The sequence below is a fragment of the Megalops cyprinoides genome, chromosome 24 (genome assembly GCF_013368585.1).
Source record: "Megalops cyprinoides isolate fMegCyp1 chromosome 24, fMegCyp1.pri, whole genome shotgun sequence".
NCBI classification, from domain to species: Eukaryota; Metazoa; Chordata; class Actinopteri; order Elopiformes; family Megalopidae; genus Megalops; species Megalops cyprinoides.
Window position 1 is genome coordinate 12,502,590 of NC_050606.1, and position 23,721 is coordinate 12,526,310.

Genomic DNA, 23,721 nt, shown 5'->3' on the forward strand with positions numbered 1-23,721 from the left:
ATCAAACCCTCAACAGACTTTATACATATTTCTTTTCTGTTTTACATTAGTTGTGCATTCCACAGAGGTAGTTTGTTTTGAGTTTTATTCTACATCTGCCACAATGTATAATGTATTCCATTCACCAAGTATAATATAATCTACAATTTTTCTGTCATTGCTTTAATTATATTAAACGTAACATTTACTCGGGGGAAAAATCTATATTGTTTTGCACCAGTATTCATTGATTTCTGTTGCTCTAGCAGTAAATGCCAAATAATGGAAGAAATCTAATAATAATCAACATAAATGGTAAATGTGTGTAGTTTATGCTATACAAGTGGGTAAGGTAAAAACTGTTTTAGAAAGATCAAATTTTAACCCATGACCTAGTGAACAATAACATCAGCAACATCTTGAGATCAAAACCAACTCAAAGCATTTGATACATTTTTTCCTTGAGTGTTTTAAAGAGAACGCCTGACACGCCAACCCACAAACTATGCAAACTATGCAAGGCTAACTAATAAGACTGGCATATGATTGTCTGGTATGAAACAATGTTGACCATGGCAGCCCATGAAAAATTAAATAATTTTAGTCTCATGATAATTTCATGGTACATAAAATGATATAAAAACGCAACAGAATTAACCTAAGAGCTTATTCCAACAATAGTGTATTTTGAAACCAGACTACAGATATTCCGAACAAAGAACACACCATAGTCTTAAGGTTATCTTTTGCTTACTTTTAAAGGCACACTGCATATCTCTAGTGTTATGGCTTCATTATCAGTGAAGCTGATATTGCCTGAAGAAAAATCACATCAGCGTCAAAACACATTGCCCCCCAGCTACACTGCCTTACTCACATGGGATTAAGAGTGCCATTACAGAAGAAGTAAATGAAAGATGATTTCATCATCACGAAGTACGTACGCAGAGCACTTTTAAAAGGACTTATGTTGTTTATGATGTCTGTGGAGTTTCTAGCCTTCCAATTGGTCCTACTGGCTGCCAGGACGCTACAGCCTCTGATGGACCTCCATTGCACCTACCTATTTAGTAAAAGAGCACAATCATAATCATCTTAACTTATGAATATTGGATTTCTTCTATTACACTAGGCGTGCAACCAAGAGATGAGCATTATCATTGCCCACGACAGGAGAATGGTTTTGTCAGCAACAAAGATATACTGAAATAGAATGCATCAAATTTGCTTTTGTGGGTCAGATCCTATAAAGAGTTTAGGTGATTTTAGGCCTTTCAGAAAGTCACTGCTTCTGGTGTACACTGTCACCTAGGAAACAGTTACACTCTTGCTCCATGTCAGATGATGGCTTTGTATAGCTTGCCTTTTCAGGTTGTTATTTTCACCTACGCTTTTCACCCCAGTTTACAGTGCCAGAAATTGCTGAAACTGTCTAAGCTTTTGTGAAGAACTGAGGAGACAACACATCATGAAAATGAATTCAGACAGGCAAGGCACCACAGGATCAATTATCATGATGATACTCAAAAACAATTATCATGAGTCAAACTATGTTATTGTCCATCTTATTTTTAATTATTTTAATATGGAATTACATCAAAATACTGAATGCTTCAAGTATGCATTGTTCCATGTTTGAAGGATTTTTTTTTCCAATTAAGAAAAAAAACATTGTTTAAAACATTAGCCTCCCTTACCCTTCATTTGGAATTACACACTTCTTATAATACTTCTTATAATAATCAAATGATCCTGGATAGTCATGACTCTTATAAGCAGAGGGTACTGTACTTATGAGAGAGAGTTTATGTATTGATGGAGGCTGAAAGTCCAGTAGAAGTATGGTGTGTTGATTGCCTTGAGAATAGATCAACTTCAAAATATACACACCAAAGTCTGTCCCATCCCTTTTTTACTGTACTTATTAAGAATTAAAAAAAAAAAAAAAAACGACTGCATTCTGCAGTCTTGCCAGTAGGTTGCAGCAGTACACAGAACTCATGATCTCTCAAAATGTTAGCTTTTTTTAACAACAGCAGGTTTTTTTCTCATGCTATTCAGAAAGGTTGTTAATGATCCACTGTTACAGATTTTCCATAAACAAGTGGTTTCTATTGAGCAAGATATTCACCTTCAGTTGAGGTTAAGGTTTGTTATTTGTTCATTTCCCTGGCTAAAACAGCTAGCTACATTGTCTACTACAAGAATAGATTTCAATTCAAATGACTTGTTTCTGTAATGCCAACACGATATGTCTACTCATACTATTTAAATATGTAACACCTAATGGTTAATATAGCCACTGAACAGCTCACAATTTACTCCAGAACAATTAATAAATTGCTTGTGTGCTTTGGTGTGTAACCTCAAGGGTGATGTGACATGTGGCAATTACTCCTGATGTGATATTGATGTGGAAATAGTGTTAATCCTTAACCCTGGTCCTGTAGAACCACAGTGTCTGCAGGGCTACTCAACCCTGGTCCTGGGAGACTGCAGAGTCTGTAGACACTAGTCCAATCCTTACACTAGACTACCTGCCTGTGCTTCAGAAACCTCCACTTATAACAGTAACTGATAAGCAAATCAATTACTTAATTATAAAAATTTAAAAATGCTGTACTTGTGGCAATCATCTACATTTAAGCATCAAATCAGCTCAGATACATGGGAATGCATTGTATTCATCACTGAGCCAACTCCTTCTCATCAGTCGTTTTCATGAGTTCCAAGACAGATTCCTTACATTGTGTTTGAATAACCAGGCAAAAAATACACATTCATGAGACAAAAGAATTAAAAGCCCCCACCGGTGCCCTGAAGCAGAAGTTGCTTTAATTGGAAATTTATTTAGACAGGAACACTCTCCATCACTGGATGTTTGGGTTTTCCACGTTTACTCATATATGTATACAGATGCCAAATATGTGTTATCATAATCCATGACAAAGGATTACAAACTGTACATAATACTACAGGCATGTGAATAAATGTACCACTTGTGTTTTCTGGAATGAAATTCGCTTGTGAATGATGTAATGTTGCACTGTGAAAAGCTACTGAGATTAAAGTATAGTGGTTAAAAATAAATAACCTTATTTATAAATAAATAAATATATAACCAGAATTGTAATGGAAGCATTACAATTTTCATCATCATTTTTGGTAAAGAATTAGGTTTCATATCAGCGTCAGAATTCAGTTCAAGCCTATCCACTTGCTCGTGTACAGATCTAATGGCTCCCCTGTAACACAGCATTGCATAGTCGTGGGCGAGGAGTAAGGCACCAGGTGTTTGGCCCGAGGTATGTGACTGCATCTCCAAAACACTGCACACTATTCTGCCAGTCATCGTCCCATGATGCAACATGGAAATTGTGAGCTAGGGTGCACTCTTTACACACAATATGCAGAGCAGGAATGGAAAAAACAACATGTCTGAGAAAACAAGAATATCGATCTGGGTTGCTTATTTATCGTATCAAGTCCAGACATGAACTTCAAATCACACCAATATCATGTTTAATTTTTATGTTTAATTTAATTAGATAAAAATGCCTGACATTAAATGTCATCAGCAATAAAGAGTATTTGAGATTGACTCCAACACATTATTTAGTTTTGAGATAAACCAGGCACAAGGAAAGTGCTAACCAAGTCAATTTGGAACTTTCTGACATGCATTATTATATATCACTTACAATCACATCTGTGAGGATTTTTCAGTGGCCAGACATACAAAGTAGGTTAGCCAGTTACATCTGACAGCTGATGCAATTTTAAGTGCATGAGACAGGAAATTCTAATTCAACAGCCAAAAATGTTAGTCAGGTGCAAAAAAACTTAAGGCCACATATTACACTCTTTAACAAAAAAATCTCTAAGTTTTACACACATTTAAAACATGCAAATGTTTGCCTTTATTTCTCATAGGCATTTTATTTGTGAGAAATAAAACAAAACATTACTGTCTGTTAAGCATTGTCTTTGTGGTAGGGCTTGAATAGTGTCATGCTCACACTCACTGGTCTGGGAGTGTTGTTAGCCTGGTCTCACACGGTTTCTCATTCAGCTTGAATGGATACACTTATGTTGTATTGTGCTGGAAGTTGCTCTGGATGAGAGCATCGGCTAAATGAATGTAATGTAATGCACTGTCTTTGCGTAGAGCACTGTAAGCCTTATTTTGTATATTTAATTTTTGGATGCAGGTACTATTATTTTAGATTATAAGACAGTAAACAATATGCGGAATGACAGAATATTATTTTGCCAATTGCAATACTGCATCAGGAAAAATGTGTCCCTCTCGTTTTCTGTTACGCACATGCAGATGAGCACTGCGGATTACCGCGTTGTATCCATGCCTGCATTTCAACACCATAACTATCACTGCCATTTACCATTCAATGTTGCAGTGATCTGACTCATTCCTAGATATGAATCAAGTCTTACTGTACGTGCATAAGGATATCAAGGTAAATTCAGGACCTTGATACCCTTATGATCATGGTATGATGTTTACACTGGTACACTGACAAACCAGTTGTGTCACGTCCAACAGTAGCTGTCACACGATGAAGACCTGCTCGAACATGCTGTTCCCGACAAGCACCCCGGGTGTGAAATACGGGACCCCCCGAGACCCCTTGATTGACACTTGAGACCCTCTGAAATCCTCAACAGCAAAATTTTGGGGGTGTCTCTGGAAAAATCTGTAAAAAATTATTTGTCACTTGCAATTGTCACTAAAAATGTCTTTTAACCCTTAAAGCCCAACAGATGCAGCCTGCTTCCAAATTCACATCCCTTCTTGTCGGTTGAATTGCTCACAAAGTATTCATCGCTAATGATGCTCGTTGATTGTCTATGCGACGAAGTGTTGGCGAGAAAAATAATTGTGAATTTACATGAAATTTAATCATAGTTGCAATCTGCATACAGCTCTGCGTCCATCTCCACACCCGTTACTCGTTTGAATTACTCATGAACTCATCGTTGCATAGATATGGAACACATATCAAAAGAAAGAGCGGAACCAGAGCTTTGTAATGATGTTAGTCACATATTTGTACATACCAAAGTAATCACATTATGAAGACAGATCAAACTTCTGCAAAGTAATATCTTTACTAATTTCTTTACCCATTTTCACACTCCTGCTTCTCGGTTGAATAGGCCACGAAGTCCCTACTGCATACCAAAATAAACAGATGATACTAGTTGTTTCTCTGTGAGACAAAGTGTTGTCAAGTAATCCACTTTTGAAATCACAGCAAATTTCTGCATTGTCTCCAACACTCCACATTACATACAATTATTTATTTACTATTTATTTACTACCATACCATAAATGAAACCTTTAGATGGACTGGCTGTGATAAGAAGGGCATCTTCTCTTTTTTGTTCCTTAACTCTGTCCTCGGTAATTACAGATTGCTCTTTGTCCTACATGTAGCAACACTGTTTAGCCCCCACTGTCTATTGTCTGTTGTTCATGCATGGGGGTACACTATCAATGCAACTCCAAGAAAAGAAGGATTTCAACATGTATAATCTAATAAACAAACAAGACACAAGATCATAGAGGCATGTTTTGTAGTTGGGGGCTAAAAAAGTGCATATAAAGTCTCGGGATCTGTCAGATGAACTGAGGTTAATTCGACTGTAACCTTCATAGTGTATGCTATTTACTTTTCTTCAAACTTTTCGTTGAATCTGTCGTAATGTTGTGTTTGACGACCAAAGGAAGCACTATGTACAAAACAGTCAAGCATTCACAAAAAGGGGAATGACCACTCTTCATGTGCACTTTTAATTATTAGTCATGAAACCCGATACTGAGACTGGAGACTGGAGTGTATGACCTACTTTGGAAATGTAACCCAGTGCACAGGTCCTACACATGGCTGCCTGGGCAGTCAGACATGGCAGAATACAGGTTGTGAGAGGATAAGCAACTGCCCCCAGGCAGAGGGGGCTTCCTGCTCTACAGAAGTGGGGCTTTTCTGGCACAGCCAACAGACTGGGGTGCTTTGCTATGTTTGTTAACAAACACCGTAAACATTTTCTAGAGAAAAGCATGCCAAAGCAGCCTGTAGAACTGATATATTGTTAGCAATATATTGTCATATGATCGTACACTACCAGTCAAAAGTTTGGACACACTTGAATAAGATAATGGGAAACATGCATTCAAAGACATTTTGGTTTAAAGACTTATGCTTAAATGTTTGAAATGTGTTTCTTAGTCAAATATAAATAGTGGAGTTGATGCCTATGCATGAATTTCTTTCCAAAAAATATTATGTTTTTTGCCTGTTCTGAAGAATCTAAAATATGACAGTTCTGATTTGTTTATAACACTTTTTTTGGTCACTGCATAATTCCATTTGTGTTATTTGTAGGTTCATTGGTAGAACTGGTTAAAATTAAAGACTGGCTATTAAAACATGACAATGGCCACAGATTTCTCCCAGGCCAACTTATTCAAAAGTAAATGCAATGGATGTAGGTCCATTTCAGGTGTTTCTTGTCAATGGGCTACTCAGGTAACTCAAAATCCTGTGCAGGCTATTTAAAAGCAGAGCTTTGTGATAGCAAATAGGATTCAATGTTAATTTCATAATAACACATGTACATTAAAAATGTCTCCAAAAGGAAAACAACTGGTTAAGCAGTCCAGTTCATTTCTATGCATCCCTCACAAAAATCAACGTTTATCTAGCCCCTTCCTCACACCAGTGTTTTTACATACTATGAATATCATAACTCCTGTTTCATCATCTTTGATTTCTCAAATTCTCAAAATTGGTAAAAGATCCCAATAAACTCAATTCTCTCATATAGCTAACCTTTCCCAAATTCAAAAAGGGTATTCAAAATGGTATTTTTTTACATTAACCATTATTCAAAATCATGCCATTCCCTGGCAAAATTACTCTTGACTCTTAAGCTGGCAGTAAAAAACAGTGTAATTCTAAATAAAATAAATAGCTCACTTACTCCACAGCATGGTCTCATGGACTGGTGGAAACATTACACGAATGAAGAGCATTAGATGAATGGACAAGAGAAAACGCCGTACCTACCGTCCCACAGAGAGAGAAAAAAAAAACAATGTACTTTCACTGTTCCCTCACTTCTGAGCTTCCTGGGATGGCTTCCGGGCCTTGGTTAGCTGTTCTGGCCCTGAAACGAGACGAGGGAGACAATGGGTCATTTTTTCCCCCCTCCACAGTAAACCTCTCACCACCTAGCACAGACAGGGCACTGGAGAGTTGCACCCGCTGCAAATGCCCCCATTGTCTCCCTTGCTGGTTGCACTCCTTGTCTGGGCTATACTGTTTCTCTCTGTTTTATCAATCATGAGTTTTGTGGCGGTCGTTCATTCAACCCGACCCTTTTGGGAAATGCACACGTGGATCACGAGCAGTCATTGTGACTTTCACAGCATCACACGGAAGCACTGATGCTGGCATCATCTTTCCGGACAGGTCTCCTGCATTGATCTGTGTCACTGGAGTCTATGACTGAAGAAGATGCTGTAGCCCACTTGACAAGGTACAGATCATGGTTGTACAGAAGGCCCTGCCTGTTCTATTTCTGAATGGCAGCGACGATTAAGGAGGGAGTGAAGCGTGCCACAAAAAAAGAAAACAACATAATTGTACTTGTTCTGGACAAAATGGTCAGCACTCAAGAGCACGCAACAATGCTTCTTCTTTGAATAGCCAATCGATAGTTACCAGGTACAAGGTGCACATATTACGCACATTTCTCTTTCTCTCTTCACACTTCTACTGCCTGAATTTACTTCTCAGAAAACCAGGTGTCGGTCAGTGCACAGGTAAGCAAGGCAAGGAACAAAAATAGAGTTTATTCTTCAGTTTCACAAAAAAAGGCTGTTCATTTCATCATTCATTTCATTCTGCCACACATCCGCTTGCGTGTATTTTTAGCGCCCAAGCCTAGTGTAACACACTGTGAATCCTGGAGGTTAGGAAAGGCTGGTAGAGCTAATATGGAGAGACACTAAAAGAAGGGGATATCACAAACATGATGAATCATTTCAGCTGCATTTTCTCTGCACAAACACCCTAAAGCTCTGCTGTGTGTCTTCTCCCCGTTACAGCAATTTAGCATCAAGCACAACAATAATAGCCACAAAATGAAAAATGCAACAATTAAAAAAATTCTTTATTTTCATAAAATAATCAAGGAGTCAATTGAAAACTCTGCCTTGGTTTACAGTTTAAATGTCAGTTTAGCCACTGAAATGTAGTAAACTCCAAAAAATTTTTATGTCGAAATGCCTCATTAAAAAGGTAAATTTTAATGTATACAAATGTAACATAATATAATACAGTAATATAAGGTTTCAAATATTCAAATTAATTATGGGTACCATTAGGTACAAAGGTTAATTTACATTACATATCATTATTTATATTCTGTATCTCTCATGTCTCACGTCAATTGAACCATTAAACATGAAAAGCAAAAGTAATTTTACAGTTCAACTCATCGAAATACATTACTGCATAACAGTATTATGTGAAGACTATACTGTATTTTTTAATTTCACATTTAATGTTCCTTTGAACATCTCAGTTGAATAGATGTGCCACTGCCATGCCTTTCCCCTAAACGAAATATGGGGAAAAAATTTGCCCTATTGATTTGGATCTCAGGAACACACTGTTAAATACAATTCCAATCTGGGCCTTAAATGCCAAGTAGAAAGCAAGTAATGAAGATAATAACAGACATCACTGATATAAATCATTGTGGAAGAGACAGAAAGCAACAAGTGCCTTATGTTAAGTAAAACTAAATTAAAAGAACACTTTTTGGGTTGATTCAATCAATCTCACAGTATTACCATTCACTCTTCCTATTCAACAGGAATAAGGATGTTTAATTTTCAATTAATTTAACTGTTCTGATATGAACGTGCACATATGCACTTTTATCCATGTTTCAATCTTAACTTTTGACCCTACTTTGTATTTTAACTTTATTGCAACCCGACCCACAAAAATGCATTTTGATAATTACTATCTGATTTGAGATATGTATTTGTGTCACTACTAAGCTGTAATTGTGTGAGAATTCCCTGCTGGCACAATCTGGTGGCCTCCTTCCAAAAACACTACAGCTGAGCCGTGCATGAACTGTCAAGCTTGGTCATGTATTTTCTTCACACACAAAAAAAACAGCAACAGCGATCTTTTCTAACCCTTCTGACCTTTTCTTTGACTGCCTGTGTAGAAACCATTCTGTTCATTCATAAAGATAAGAGATAAGAAAAGAGGGAGGCATATGACAGAGGGAAATGAACTTGCTGACTGGTTTCTGTTCACCACCACGCCTATCAGACTGGCTAGTTAAAAGTTCAATAATATTTGCCAGGCTCTAAACAGAAATTCTTAGGATGCATTTTATCTGTACACACACAGCATCTGTTCCAGTTCTGAACGGCTTCTGAAGAGTTCTAACAATCTCTTTATCCCCCGATGTCCTTTGCAGTGAGCAGTTACTTTTTTGCATTATCATTACAAAATTTGTCAGTGGCATAAGACGTGTAACATAAATTCCAGGTTGTGAGGTATATCCCACCTCAGACAGGTTCCAATCATGTGTGATTTATTGAAGAGAGTATAATGACAATATACAAGTATACCAGGTACTGCACCACACACAGTTCCGAGAGCAAAGAGGCTGATAAACCAAATCACTCGCCATACACAAGAACAGTGATCACTGTTAAGCTAATGCATGGACCAAATGCGTGCCTGTAAACAGAAACAGAACAGGTTTCTCGGAAAATTACATATATGAACTTTCCAAGAAACCAGGAAACAATGTCAGCACACCAGTTCAACTTGTTCATGTTTGCAAAAACATTCAAGGACACTAAGTAAACCATACTGTATACTAATCCTTACAAATTCCCCCTACATTTACATTTGTTCATTTAGCAGACGCTTTTATCCAAAGCAACTTACATAGGTTACAGTTCTTTACAATTTTATCCATTTATACAGCTGGATATTTACTGTGGGTTAAGTACCTTGCCCAAGGGTACAGCAGCAGTGTCCCAGCTGGGATTGAACTGGCAACCTTTCGGTTACGAGTCCTGCTCCTTAACCACTATGCTACACTGCCACCCACATGTTACAAATGCTACAGCAATGCTACAGTAACACAACTCTTTTATAGTGTCGTCAAGCTAAATTATAGAAGGTTCCTGAAAGAACAACCAGTGAAATGTGACTTTTTTAAAGGAAACACGTGAGTTGAAAGGTAATTCAGTGAACATCCTGTTCAATACTAAAACACTGAATCAAAAGCAACAGCTAAAGGTATGACAGCCATTATCACGCATCTGCCATGTGCAACAAGGAAAATGCACCAGCAAATGTTGTCAAACATGAGCATGTGAAACTAATACATTAAAAAAAAAAGTTTTTTTTCTAGGTCATCAACCGATTTGTAAAACAAGCATGACAATTTCAATAACTACTTAAGCAAATATTCCACATAATCCACAAATCAGAAATACGGCCTTTCAAAAGCACCTCTGGGTTTAAAACTGCCAGAAAACAATGACAGAACGGAGTCTATTGTTAGATTTCCACATTTTATGACTAAGCTGTCAACAAGGTTAGGGAAAAGTTATGGAAAAGAGCAAGGTGTGGCCATGACCTGAACACATTTGGCTGTCAAAACGTCCAAACTGACATGTTTACTGGAGCAGATCTTTTTCTTGCAGCACTTTGTTTAAGAAAAGGCAGGTGGGTTGTGTCTGATGTGAGGCTACAGGACCTTCTGTTCTTCATCAGTGGGTGACGCCAAAGACTGGCGGGGACCTTTGTGAGCTGGCTCCTTTCCCCAATTCCTGCCACTGGTGGAGCTGCTAGACTGACACGTGCTAGAATTGGTGGGCCGTGGAAAAATCCGTCTCACGGGATTCCCAGAACGAGAGTGTTCTGATGTTTCAACCATGTGAGCTGCTCCTTTGTACATCTACACTGAAATTAATCATATGAATGGCCATCATTAATATTTCATATATATTGAATCTATGACATTTTAATGTGATTCAGAAGAAAGTTGTCAAAAGGTTTGCAATATTATTACCTGGCAATGAATAGACGGGTCACTTCCTATTCATGTGTGTATTTTTTTTTCTCTTCCATAATGTCATTTATATTTCGCAAAAATGTTTTCATTCTCATAAAGTCCAAAATGAGAAAACAGACCTATTTGGGGCTACATTGCGTTTGTGTGTATTTAAGTAGTTGTATATTTCCAATGTGCAAAGAAATGTACTAAAACCTCAGAACCTTTAGGTCAGAAACACACAAATAGTTCCTGCCTGCCGTTTCTTTCTTTCTTTCACTGTAGGCCAGTTAAAATTCTACTTGTTCCAGCTGAGGCTGTAATTTCCGGAGCTCTGTTTTAAACTTTGGCCAAGGTTTACAGCTTCGTGCACCCGTATCAGCCGTTAGGAAATACCGCAGGTGAGACTAATTAAAGATACAGCCACAGTACAGTTCCAAGTCTCCGTTGTACTGCTTAGAACAAAGCTGTTACGAGTTACAACTGCCCTGGTAGAATTTGCATTCTGCGTTAAGTTCTGAAAGCAAGACGACAGAGATCGTAGTTCCTGCTTTACATAAAGTTTTGTTTAGTGACCCTCAAATCTGTTGTAACGCGTCCTTTTATGATGCTGTTATGCTACATTTAAGATACAGTCTAGAAATGATTCCACAAATTGTCTTACAGAATGGAACACAAAAAAACACCGCCTGGTTAACATTCCACTGAACTCGCAATCTACATTTGGATACACGCCCTGCTATATGACGTCGATAGAGGTTAGACGTCCACAGTGGTTATCAGCATCTTGGATTCATCTAGTTCATTCAAGTTGTGTGCCTAACGTGATTCCCCACTGTCATCAAAAGCAGCGTACGAGCTTTATTAATTGTGTCATCCATGCAATTTTAATCCATCCACTGGTTCAAGTTTTTCATTCAAGGGATACAGACTTTTGCGAATAAACGGCGAATAAAAGCCACGTGAATTCAGCTCAACCCAAGTATTTTCATAAGAAACGATAAACGATATATAACAGAGTATTTTTTCATTTACTACGAACGATGAAACATTTCACGAGACCAGACTTAGCTTAACTCGTACCATAATTCCCAAAGAGCGTATCGCAATTAGCTAAATACTTACAACTCCATTCGCCCCGTGGTTGAGTATTATTGACCGTGTGTGATGATAAAACCAAGCAATATCGGTAACAGAACCACTGGTTTCCTTCTCGGCATTCATCTTTAACAAAACAAACGGAATGCATCGATTAAGCATCAGGTGCAACGCGTCTGTTGTTCTACCACAACTGATGTAGCTGAAAGCAATGCAATATGCACATACTAGTCGCAATATTTTTAAATCACTTGGGCATTGCTACGCAGCTGGCATACGTTCATTAGGCATCCAAGCGACAACTAATAGAGTGACGTCAGAGGTATCGGCAGACAAGACCCGGGAGATCCCTTAGAATTCTCCTTAAATGTAGCTTAAAGATAGTGTAAACCGTCCAAGATATCTAATTCCCTTGGCAACAAGCACTTTATTTACATGCAACGACTTTTAAAGTACACAGCCAATTCCACCCATTTAATGCAACGAAATTTGTCCGATGATACAGTAGGAGTGTGCTCTGGCGCGGGCAGCGGGTCATGTTGTGATAGTATATCCTTGGGCAAATATCTGAAAGCATCTAAACCAGTCGACAACATTGGAATATTGCATTACATTATTGTCATTTAGCAGACACTCTTATCAAGAGTGACTTACGTAGGTCACAATTTTGTCCATATACAGATGGATATTGCAGGCTAAGTACCTTGCCCAAGGGGTCAACAGCAGTGCTGCAGTGGGGAATCAAACCAGTGATTTTTTTTTTTATTACCAGCTCATTACCACTACACCACACATACATTTAAAGACAGTATTACTATTACTGTAGAAGCAGAAAGAAATATATTTGTTTTGTACTCTGGGTCGCTCTTGTAGAGGGAGTGTCATAGCAGCAGAACATATTCCCATTCTGCTGCTGAAAGGTCATGACAATTTTCCTTCTGTATTTCACTAGGACACCAAATTCCAGGATGACTGAAATGAATTTAAGGGTATTTATTAGTGGAAAAAGTTACAGCGAATGAGAAGCAGGTTTGTGATCTTTGGCTTGACTTGGAGTCCAGTCCTCCAGGCGCGGTCTTCGCCAAAGGGCATGGACAGCAGAGCTCTGGATCCAGCTCAGGAGCAGGTCAAACCCAGGTAGAAATCGTTTAAACACTCCCCAGACAGAGACCTACAGGTAGGAGGATTACAGCAAAAGATGGAGAGAGGGGGAGGAGGTGAGATACAGGGGAGCAGGAGGGATGATGCATTGGGAAGGAGGTTATTAGGTGGTTTATATACATCATTTGGTGGTTTGGATTGGTCTGGGGAGAGTAGGCATGGATGTAGGAAATCCCTGTCCTCCTGACTTTAAGTTATTAAACTTCCATATCTATTTATTATGCCCCTCAGTTCTCATTTATGTATAGGTATGCTGGGTCCTGCGAAGGCTTGTCGCCTGTCTCCCCTCTGTCTGCAGTGGTTGGACTTGGCACTAAGATGAACTGCCAGAGTGGCAGCTCCACCACAGGAGTATTTTAAGGAACTTGTTTGGCAAAATTGTTCTGACTTCCTTTGTCCAGTGTCCTGTGGCTTTACTCAGAATGCACACTGCTCTCAGACATGCAGTACAATGAGACCTGTAACTGACTGGGATCAGTGGCTGACAGAATTTATGTTTCCCACAGAATTAAGGGCACAGACTTGTACCAACCTCAGACATCCCAAAATCTGCGATTGCAGATTAACTTGAAATTACTGAATGTAAAAATGCCCTTACATATCTGCATCCATCCGTGATCACTGCTTTACAACAGCTGTACAAACTCCATTGATAACTTGTATAAATGAATTTATAGCTCTTACAGTTATAGTCATCTATGTTTATAGATGCTGGCAATCACATATCTGATGGCTTGGATTAAGATAGATTGTGTCATTTGCCAACCTTTCACCTGGCTTCAGCACCACGTCCAGTCACAGGTTAAATGAGGGCATCGGCCTTTGATTTCACATGACTGAGCAGATGAAAAATTTTATGTAGCCATTGCATAATCTCTATCACACTACACAAGAATACAATCAGGTCAATGGCCTTTTCAAGGACGATACATGTTTTGAGCTAGCAAACACTTTTCCTGGGTTTTGTGTTTTCCATATATCAATTTGCCACACCTTTTAATACATGAAGTAATAGCATGGGTAATAGCATTGGTAACAAACATGGAAAGGAATATGGTTTACATATATGGAAAAGTAGAACAAAACCATTTTTATTTAGGCTCTGTTTAACAGGGGAGTTTTAAAATGTTACAAGGCCTTTTAGCTATTTATGCAGATAAAACCGTAAAAGGGCAGATGGCAGCTACACAGATGGAAGCTTTTAAATATTTTTGGAAGGATCACAGAATGACTTCAGACCAGTGGTTTCACATGGAACGCTGCACAACGCAGAGCAAAGTAAAGAAATTGCAAAGAAATACATGCATGCGTGGGATGGCCTTTCTAATTCCGGCTGTTTCACTGACGGAAAAGAAGCTGATTATAAATGACAGTTTGTCTGTACCAAAAAACAAACTGTTGTGTGAAAGCACCAAAGGTTATCATACGCAGGTCATCATGCTATGCTTGATTTCTGTGTCCAAAAGAAATCAATAGTTTCGGTTTGTTTAGTCTAGTTTTGGGTTGTTCGCAGTGTACATCTGATCTTCAAGTCCTTACACTACACTTTTGCTTATGCAACACCTGCTCCCTATTTAAAAGTATTGTCACAATTTTAATTACTGTACATAAAGCGCTCATGTGTACATTTTCACAGAAAATTGACTATAATGCACATAGAAATAATAATAAAAACAATTTAGGCAAACAATGAATTTTCAATCAGGATGAAAAAAGTATGCCCTTAAAAGCAAAGAAAACTTATTTTGAAGTGTCTTGTAAAGCAAGATTATAAGTAGCAACAATGTGAGGTGACTAGGGTAGAAGTGAGACTAAGGAAGCATTCATAATGGGTGGATGCTGTTTCTGTCAGTGAATAAACCTGTTTAATTGTGGTTCCATCTGCACCACATTTTTGCTGGATGGCAGTATCCCTGTAAAAAGTAAAACTGCATGTAAGCTATAGCATCAGTAGGGCTTGTCAGTTTTTTTTTTTTTTTTTTGGAATGGAAATTCACTGTTTAGGTGCAGAGGACATTTAGAGCCAGAGCCAAAGCCAAACCTTTGAATATTAGTTACAGATGGCTGTTTAGCTGGAAACTACAGTGCTCAGTTCTGTGTAAATAAGGTTCACCAGCTAACTAATTCAATCCAAAAACTTACTCTGTTTTTTATGTAACCATTATTTTTGCTTTTTTTTTTTTCAAAAATGATGGTTGTGGCACCATTATGTACTTATATATTAAACCACAACCACAAACTCAGTATACTGCTGTATACTAATGTTCTCCTTTTTCAACAACCTCCAACTGTTTATATCATAATAGTTATTAATCCATATCATGCACTCAAAATGTGTGTTCTCAAAAATGCTCAGCCAAATATTCACAGATATGTTCAAAGTAAAAATATAACGAAAAAGAGTGTGAATGCAAGTCAATATTTACATTTTCATGAAAAATTTAATTGAAAATTAAACAAGGAAAAAAAAGACAATCCTTTAACCTTCCGAGTACATGCTTTGGAGTGGAAGGACAGCTGGGTATAAAATGGCTGCATGTGATGGCTGGAAGAATTTGGCTGCTCACAGTGTCACAAAAGTCAATTTGTATAAGATAGTGACATCATCAGACAATGTGCGGCACCGCCGCAGCATGGGGATGTACCCTTAACACCAAACAATTGTGGTTGTGATAGCCAGGCACCAACAGTCCATCGTCTACAGTCTACTGTCCATTGTCTGTACACCTTTACAGCTGCCCGTCTCAAGCATTAAAGACACTGCTGACAGGTTTGGCGGAAGCCTTTGGCTAATGTTGCTGCAGCACTCATCCCCGAAAAAACACACGCGTGTCCATAATGATAGTTGCCAGTTTGGAAATAGGAGCGAAAGGGTTGGCTGTTCAAAAACGTATTGAGTTCCATGTTTTATGAATTGTTGTCTTGAAGTAATGATGGGCCATTCAAGCAAACCCATCTGATAGCCAGATGAATCCCATATTGTCAGTTTATTTGTTACTCCACAGTTTCATGAAGGCATTTTAGTTCCACTGAAAGGAACTGATTCCTCGTTCGTTGCTGCTGCTGTAAAGTGGAACTATATAGCAAACAATTTGCTTGTAATAATGAGGAGACCCATGTTACTTTTATTTTGTATTCCAGCATCTGTATGTGAGAATTATTGTTTGCACTAATTTAAACAGCAACTCAGTATCACACACTGTCTGAACATCCACATTCTTGTTAGTGCTTTTACATTTACCACATAATTAAAAGTCAAAGTTGTTCCTTTAATTATTATTACTCTGGGATAAATTCCAAAAGCAGTAGCATGAGTCTCACACCAAAATCAGATTGAATCCTTTCTGTCAATGATGTTAAATTATGTAAGAAAAGACACAATTTGTATGACCATTTTTTAGCTTTAGCCTACAAATAAAAGTAAGACTGTTCAAAATAGATGATGTTTCTTGTGGTGACTTGACTTCACTCTTCAGTGACCCTCATCATGTTTCTGGCCTTGCCAGCACTATCCATATCTGATAAATATAGAAGATCCTTGAAATATGCGGAAATGTAGAGCACCCAAGCATGTGTGCATGGCCAAATATAGCATGTGCATTCCATCATTAAAAATGATCATTGGGGAAACAAACATCTCCTGGCATTTGCTCAGTTAATGGCATTGGCTAACAGAGCGACACCATGCTAATTTTCTTCCCATGCTTCTCCCTCCAGAGACACTGCCAGGCATAACAGCCCTCTAGGAGCTCCTTGTGTCCCTGTGGAGACCAGCGCTGGCCTGTTTTCCTGCATACTGCATGATGTAATCATATCTTACGTTAGCCTTTCTGCTGATTAGCTGGTGGTAACATTGTTACAGAACTCCTCAATCCTCGCAAGAAAGAATCTCATCTGAATGCACTGGAGGAAGTTGCCCTTCCAAGCCTCTAGCATGTCTTTTAGCATGGGCTGAGTTCTTGATATCAGCTCTGATTACTCTTAACATTCATGATGATATCTGCATTTTATCAAGCACTGTTTAACAGTGACAAATACAGGGGCACCAGCTGTCAATTAAAGGAAGTCCAAAAGGCTCCGGCTTGAATCAGAAGTGGAAGTGGTAAGTCTAAAGCCACTTCCACTTCTGATTCAAATGCGAAATCAAAACGAAGGAAAAAAAAATGACAGTCTAATATATTTGTAAAGCCATTTTTATTCGCAGCTAAATGGCTTGACAAATATATTAGACTGTGTAGTCATTTTTTTGTGCTCCTGGACTGAGACAGGTTAGAACCAAGTAATACAAAACCTCTACTTATAGTCCATGATTCATTTCATCAGTTAATTGTTGCTATTTGGGAGGGGCAGTCAAATCCACTCAAGTTTTCCCTCTGTGCATTGGGGACAACCACTGCTCCCTTCTCACATGGCACTGATTATTTGTCCCATTCCAGTAATTTTTTATCCAAGAAGCCAGTCCCACAGTTCCTGGTAACTATGCACACATAATGTGGCTGACTGAAACCAGATTCAGTGTGAGTATCCGAGTGAATCATTCCACAGCTATGCCCTTATCTACATGGATTGTGGAACTTGGTTCTGATCCAAAGTTCAGTTCGAATTCTTTGTGTGTATTCCGAGAATACTGGCTGTGGGACCCATCCGCACTGCTTCTCCACCCTGTTCCTCTCCGGGAAAAGTAAGCCATTTGTGAAGAGGGTTTTTTGGTTGTTCCACCTTGAGTCCCCTGCTTCTCTCCAGTGCGTCACGGAAAGGGTGGAAGGTGTGAAACTGGGAATATGCGAGCGGTCGCATGGTGGCGGGGCATGCTTGCAGACTCCGCTGTCTCGCCGTGCGTGTGTGCCCCTCTGCCTGTGTGTGCAACGTGTGACACAAGGCGTTCTGGACCACGAGGGCCGGGAATACGTTTTCGTGTCTCGACGATGGACTCAGCAGTAATGAGAAGCCTAATGCGGGGTGACTGGCCAGTCTGTTCTCATTATCATTTTGCTTCCTGTAGGACTTCCTCTCAAGACCACTCCACTTCAGGGTGCCTCTTTAGTGGAAAATAAAACAACCTCCTTTTAATCTTTACATGCCTCCCGACTCCACAATAAGCCTGGGAATCTCTCTTGAAAAGACCCATTCATTTGCAGGCTAGTTAAGCAGTTTCTGACTAACAGTTTTCCATCGTTTCCGTTCACAGATACACTTGGATTCTGTAGATGCAACAGTGCAAGTCAGCGCATTGTTACTTTCATTGACTTCATAACTTGCCAGAAAACCATAACCTACTAATGTGCAGCCTTGCAAAAAATTATATTACTATGTAAGTGTAAAGGAATCTCATTTTACCTCAGGGGATAGAGTGTCCTTTGGCTTTTATGGGATATGCTGTACAACCGGAGGCCTAGTATTGTGGCACCTCATGTTCCACTGGGCAGTGGAGTGTATATATATATATATATATATATATATATATATATAGGTTGCATTATCCACAGTAAATAGTTAATGCAGTTAGTTAGTTAATGCAACAGCTGAGATGTTTTTTTCACAAACAATGATGATTTTATGCATTTATGCCATGGCCAGTAACTTAAGAATTGGAGAAAACTGTCAGGGCTCCGCCCCCCTAGCTGTGGTGTTTTTGTTTTTCCCTGTCCATGTGCTTTTTGTTTTCCTTGTGTTCCAGCCCCGCCCCGCTCCCCGCCTGGTCTCCACCCGCCTGATTGCCCCATTACCTTCACCTGCCTGCCTGCCCACCTGCATCCCATCTCCTCATCAGCCCAGCCCTATTTCTACCCTACCTGTTTCGTCCCCACCGGCTTTCTTGATTTCTGTTTTCACCGTGTTTGACTCTGTCTGCTCTTTGTCTTCGTTTTCTGCCTGCCATCTTGTCCCGTTGCCTGATCATTTGCCTGCCCAGTTCCTGATCCTGCCTGTTCCTCTTCCCGACCCTGTTTTTGTCCATGGACTGCCTTCCGGTTTTCGACCCTGCCCGCTTTTGTTTTGCATCTTGCCTGATGTTATTAATAAACCCACCTGGAACCTGAAGCTCTCTTGGTCTGCGACTGAGTCCTTACCCGAGCCGTTACAAAAACAGGAAATTCAGTTGCAGTCCTATCTGATTGTGTTTTCCTGTTTAATTAATGTAGTTGATGTTCCAGCTGTGTTTCCAGGAAAAAGAAACATCTGTCTCATGTTTTCAGCATCAACCCTCCACCCTGCCACATGTCAGTCATTTAAAAACATATCTGTCATTAAAACAAGGTGCCACAATTAGAAAGACTGGCTCCATAGATGATTAACTTTCTATGCTTTTTTTTCTTAATATCCACTATCATTTTCTGAGGCTTATTTGGCCTGATAGGTGAGTCAGTTCCATGATGCCCTCGGTGAAGGATGAGTTCTAGGCTCAGAAAACAGGCTCAGAGCTGTAATTTTAATAAGAGCCTTGACTGCAACAAACCTTACTGTAAACTTGTGCAAATAATGGAAGGGTATGTCATGTTTGGGTAGGGGAACTGAAGTGCAGTCTTTGACAGAAGGTGGCCAGCAACTATGCTGTCCTGACTGCTACAGAAAGTTCATTCAACCACATTGGGGCCAGAACAAACACTGAGTCAACTAAATTACAAAGGTTTCATCTTTTCTTACAGCTAAGCGAAAGGAAAACTTGTAATCACCAGCTTCACTTTTAAACACCATTGTCTTCTATAAAGCCCTATGTCAAATGCCACCTGAGGGGGAAAAAAAAAAAAAAAAAACTTATATTGTGATTATTCTCCATGTGTGGTAATGCCAACACCACCAACAAAATTGCAATAATAATGGCACTGCAACATTAATGGCTGTGCAAAAGCAGCAGCAGATTACAGCAACATTGGGCAGATCCCTGAGGCTGTTGCAATGGGTGTGGACAGTAGCCAAGAAGGTGCCATGATCTCAGATCTCAATCTGTGAGACAGTAATTCTGAAAAACCAAGGTTTATCAGGGCTCTCCTCAGCACTGGTAAATAAAGTGTGTACTGTACTGGGTGATGGTACGTCTGCATATGCGTTTTCCATACTTGCAAAAATGCTTACGCAATGCTGCTGCTCTAAGCATTTGATTTCGTTTCATTATGCAATTCTGTATTTTATGTTCATGATACACAGGAAGGACTGCAATGGTGACGTGACTGTAAAATTACTGAAGCGGAGTTTATTCTAATAGTTAGGGCTAGGGAAATTCCGAGAAATCCATTCAACAAGCATAGCCTCAACTGCATACATTTTGAAAAGATAAAACAGTGTCTTGAAATGGATCAATTTGCTCCCGTTTGAGAGAAATGACAATGGGTTTAAAGCACTGTGGCAGCAATATGTGCTGAGAAGTTTGTAATAAGTGTAGAGTAATTGTGGATGCACAACAGTCTGGCGTGACAGACAAGGCATGAATATAGGCATGACAATTCTATTTCTTTATATTTGCAAGGCAATTTTTAGTAGCATTAATAATTATTATCAGTAGCAATTATTTTTACAGTTGCTTTTCATTTGGAAAAGTTTATTGTCTTATTCATTGTCTTATATTTATTTTTTATAACTTTTTTCCTAATCAAAATTGCATTTGCTATTTAGTTTGGATTATTTATTCTGCTCTTGCTAATTATTTTGTGTTTTGTTAGAGTGATTCCTACTTCATGATACACTTACAGAATCAGTTCTGACTAAAAATCTTGAATTTTGTACATGATAGAGACCTCTGCTGCTTTAGTGAACACTTCTCATGGGGATTACTTTTCAACGCTGTTGAAAAAGAAAGAAAGAAAGAAAGAAAGAAAGAAAGAAAGAAAAAGGAGGAAAGAAATGCCTGCAATTTTCAACAATGACCCTGTGCTAAGCATGAGGATCCCCTTTCAGCTCTGAGTTAAAGCCAAAGATTTTCAACACACTCACCACACCACATTTTGAGAGACATTCAGGTTTAACCACATAGTTGCTCTTCAAACATAAACAAGAATAGCTTACGTCTTAAATCCTGCTTATAAACACCTTTTCTTCAAAGTAGGTCCAAATTAACATTAAATAATACACACTTTGTCTATGTCAGCTTTATTGACAGAAAAATATTGTAGTGATGTGCACAGATCAGAGAGTACATATTAACAATATACTGTGAACTGTTTTTAACCAACAGCTTGTGCAAGTTCATGTTATACATCCAGTCAAATAATGTCAAACAGATTCAGAATATCAAAAAAACAATAACTGAAACTGGAATAAAAAGTCTTACCTTTGCTGTATTCTAAATGTGTTACAGATACAGTAAAGAGCAAAGGATTTTTGGAGCAGTGCAAGCAATGTAAAACTAAAAAGCAAAACCACCAGCAAAGCACACATACATTCTCACATGCAGAAATCACTCACTCCTTTTTAAAAACATAAATATGAAGCTATTTTATAGCACCTTATAAAATGATTCACTTGAATATAACAACATTGTTATATTTTACAATGTAATCACAATCATAACAATCAGGCAGCGTAAGTAATACTATTCTCAGACGACATGTTACGGAGCAGGAAAAAAGCAAATAGCTTGAAGTCTTTCAAGACAAAGGTCACTTTAAAAATCCAGCATAATCTCTAGCAAAGTCTAGAAGCGCAGTCTGTATTTGAACTGAATGTCTTGGGTTGGCTGCATGGACCCAAATCCCCAGCGTCTGATGTCGATGGGGGGGATCTCCTCGTCAGGGTTCTTCAACTCAAAGTCAAAGTAAGTGAGCATGAGGAAGATGAACTGTTTCAGCTCATTTGTGGCAAAGAAGCGGCCTGGGCACATACTGACACCAGCACCCCAGGGCATGGTGTAGTACTTGAGCTTCTTCCCATTCTTGTAGAAGTCTGTCTTTTTGGTACCCTCGGGTGTGAGGAAGCGGTCGTACTTGAAGGTGTGCGGGTCGGGGTGGACCTCGGGGTCCATCTGCACAGCAGTGTATGGGAAGAGGGCCACCCGGTCGCCTTGGCGAATGTTGTACTCCTTGCCGTCCGCCATCTTGAGTGACATGTCCTGCAGCACTGCACGAGTGAGGACAGGGGCGGCTGTGAGGCGGAGGGATTCTTCCACTGCGCTGTCCAGGACAGGTGTTTTGAGCAGCATGTCCCGGGTGAGGTTGATCAGCGGTCCTCCTTGTTTTACTTCCTGCCCTGTCTCCTTCAGCACCTCAGCCACCTCTTCCCTCACTGCCTTCATTGCCTCGGGGTGCTTCATGAGGTAGAGGAGCAGCCAGAAGGAAGAGGGACCTGTGTTCCCCTGAGATGCCCAGAGAAGCACAAACATATAGCGGTCTTGCATGGACTCCTCCATTCCCCATTCACTTCTGTACTGCTGTTGGTCCAAGATCCAGCCACTGATATTTTCCTTCTTGCCCATATTCTGCACTGATAGAATGTTCCAGAACAGCCTTTTCAGCCTCTCAGCCTCCATCTTTTCCTTTGGGGGCAGGACTCCGTAGGCTAGTCTGGGGAAGAGCTGGTCGTACTTCCGGAATTTGTAAAAGAGCTCGTCCGATTCCAAGCGATCCATCTCTCTGGCTTTCTCTAGGTTGCTGTCGGTCTTGTTGCCGAAAAGGGCTAGGTAGCCCGCACGGAAGACGATGTTGTAGCTGAAGTGGAACAGCCCGTCCTCCTTCCAGACCTCCTGGTTCTTCCCAGAGCCCACGCTGTGCAGCATCAGGTTCTGCAAGTTGCTCATCATAGCCTGGGTCATGGTCACCAGGCCGTCGCCCATCAGGTGCTTGTTGCTGGTCATCTGCAGGACCTTGTGCTCATTGTCCTCGGAGTGGTAGCCAAACACCCTTTCCACCAGCTGCTTGGCGAACTCGCTGAAATCCAGCTTGGTCCGAGCCTCTTTGATCACAGCGCTGAAGGACTGCGGGTCCATGATGAAGGTGAAGTAGAAGCCGGCCAGCTGCACAGTGAAAATGTCCCCGTGCTTGTCTTTCATCTTCTGGAGGAACTTGGCAGTGTCCCTCCGGAAGTCCAGGACATGACCCAGCCAAGGGATGGGTCCCTTATCCAGCGGCGGCTCCCCAGGGCGCCGTTTGCGGAAGGCACCCAAGAGGTAGAGCCCCCCAATCACAGAGACTAACAAGGCAAGCAGAACCGGCAGCCAAAACCCCATCATCTTTGTGTCTAGTGAGAGCAGAGTCTGACTGAACTTCAGCACTACTTCCTCTGCATTTAAAGCTGGATAATAACTCCTCCCCTTTCTCTGCAATACTGTGCTAGTAGTGCTGTGACCAAATCAGACGCTGATTCAGTCATATTTAACCCTTTCCCCACTAATTTGCTGACTACTTGTTCTTGGACATCTAGAACTGACAT

At 39.8% G+C, this 23,721-nt stretch overlaps 1 protein-coding gene across 1 annotated transcript; it reads right to left on the minus strand.

Moving 5' to 3' along the window:
• Positions 1–21,439: 21,439 nt before the first annotated feature.
• LOC118771195 (5-beta-cholestane-3-alpha,7-alpha-diol 12-alpha-hydroxylase-like) lies at positions 21,440–23,518 on the minus strand. The gene has a single exon (XM_036519104.1). It carries the CDS (start codon positions 23,516–23,518, stop codon positions 21,992–21,994), a length of 1,527 nt encoding a protein of 508 aa, XP_036374997.1. The 3' UTR covers positions 21,440–21,991.
• Positions 23,519–23,721: the final 203 nt, after the last annotated feature.

What these genes read in the sequence shown, in the direction of transcription:
- LOC118771195 (XM_036519104.1), bottom strand. Translation starts at nt 23,518, where the DNA reads ATGGGGTTTTGGCTGCCGGTTCTGCTTGCCTTGTTAGTCTCTGTGATT.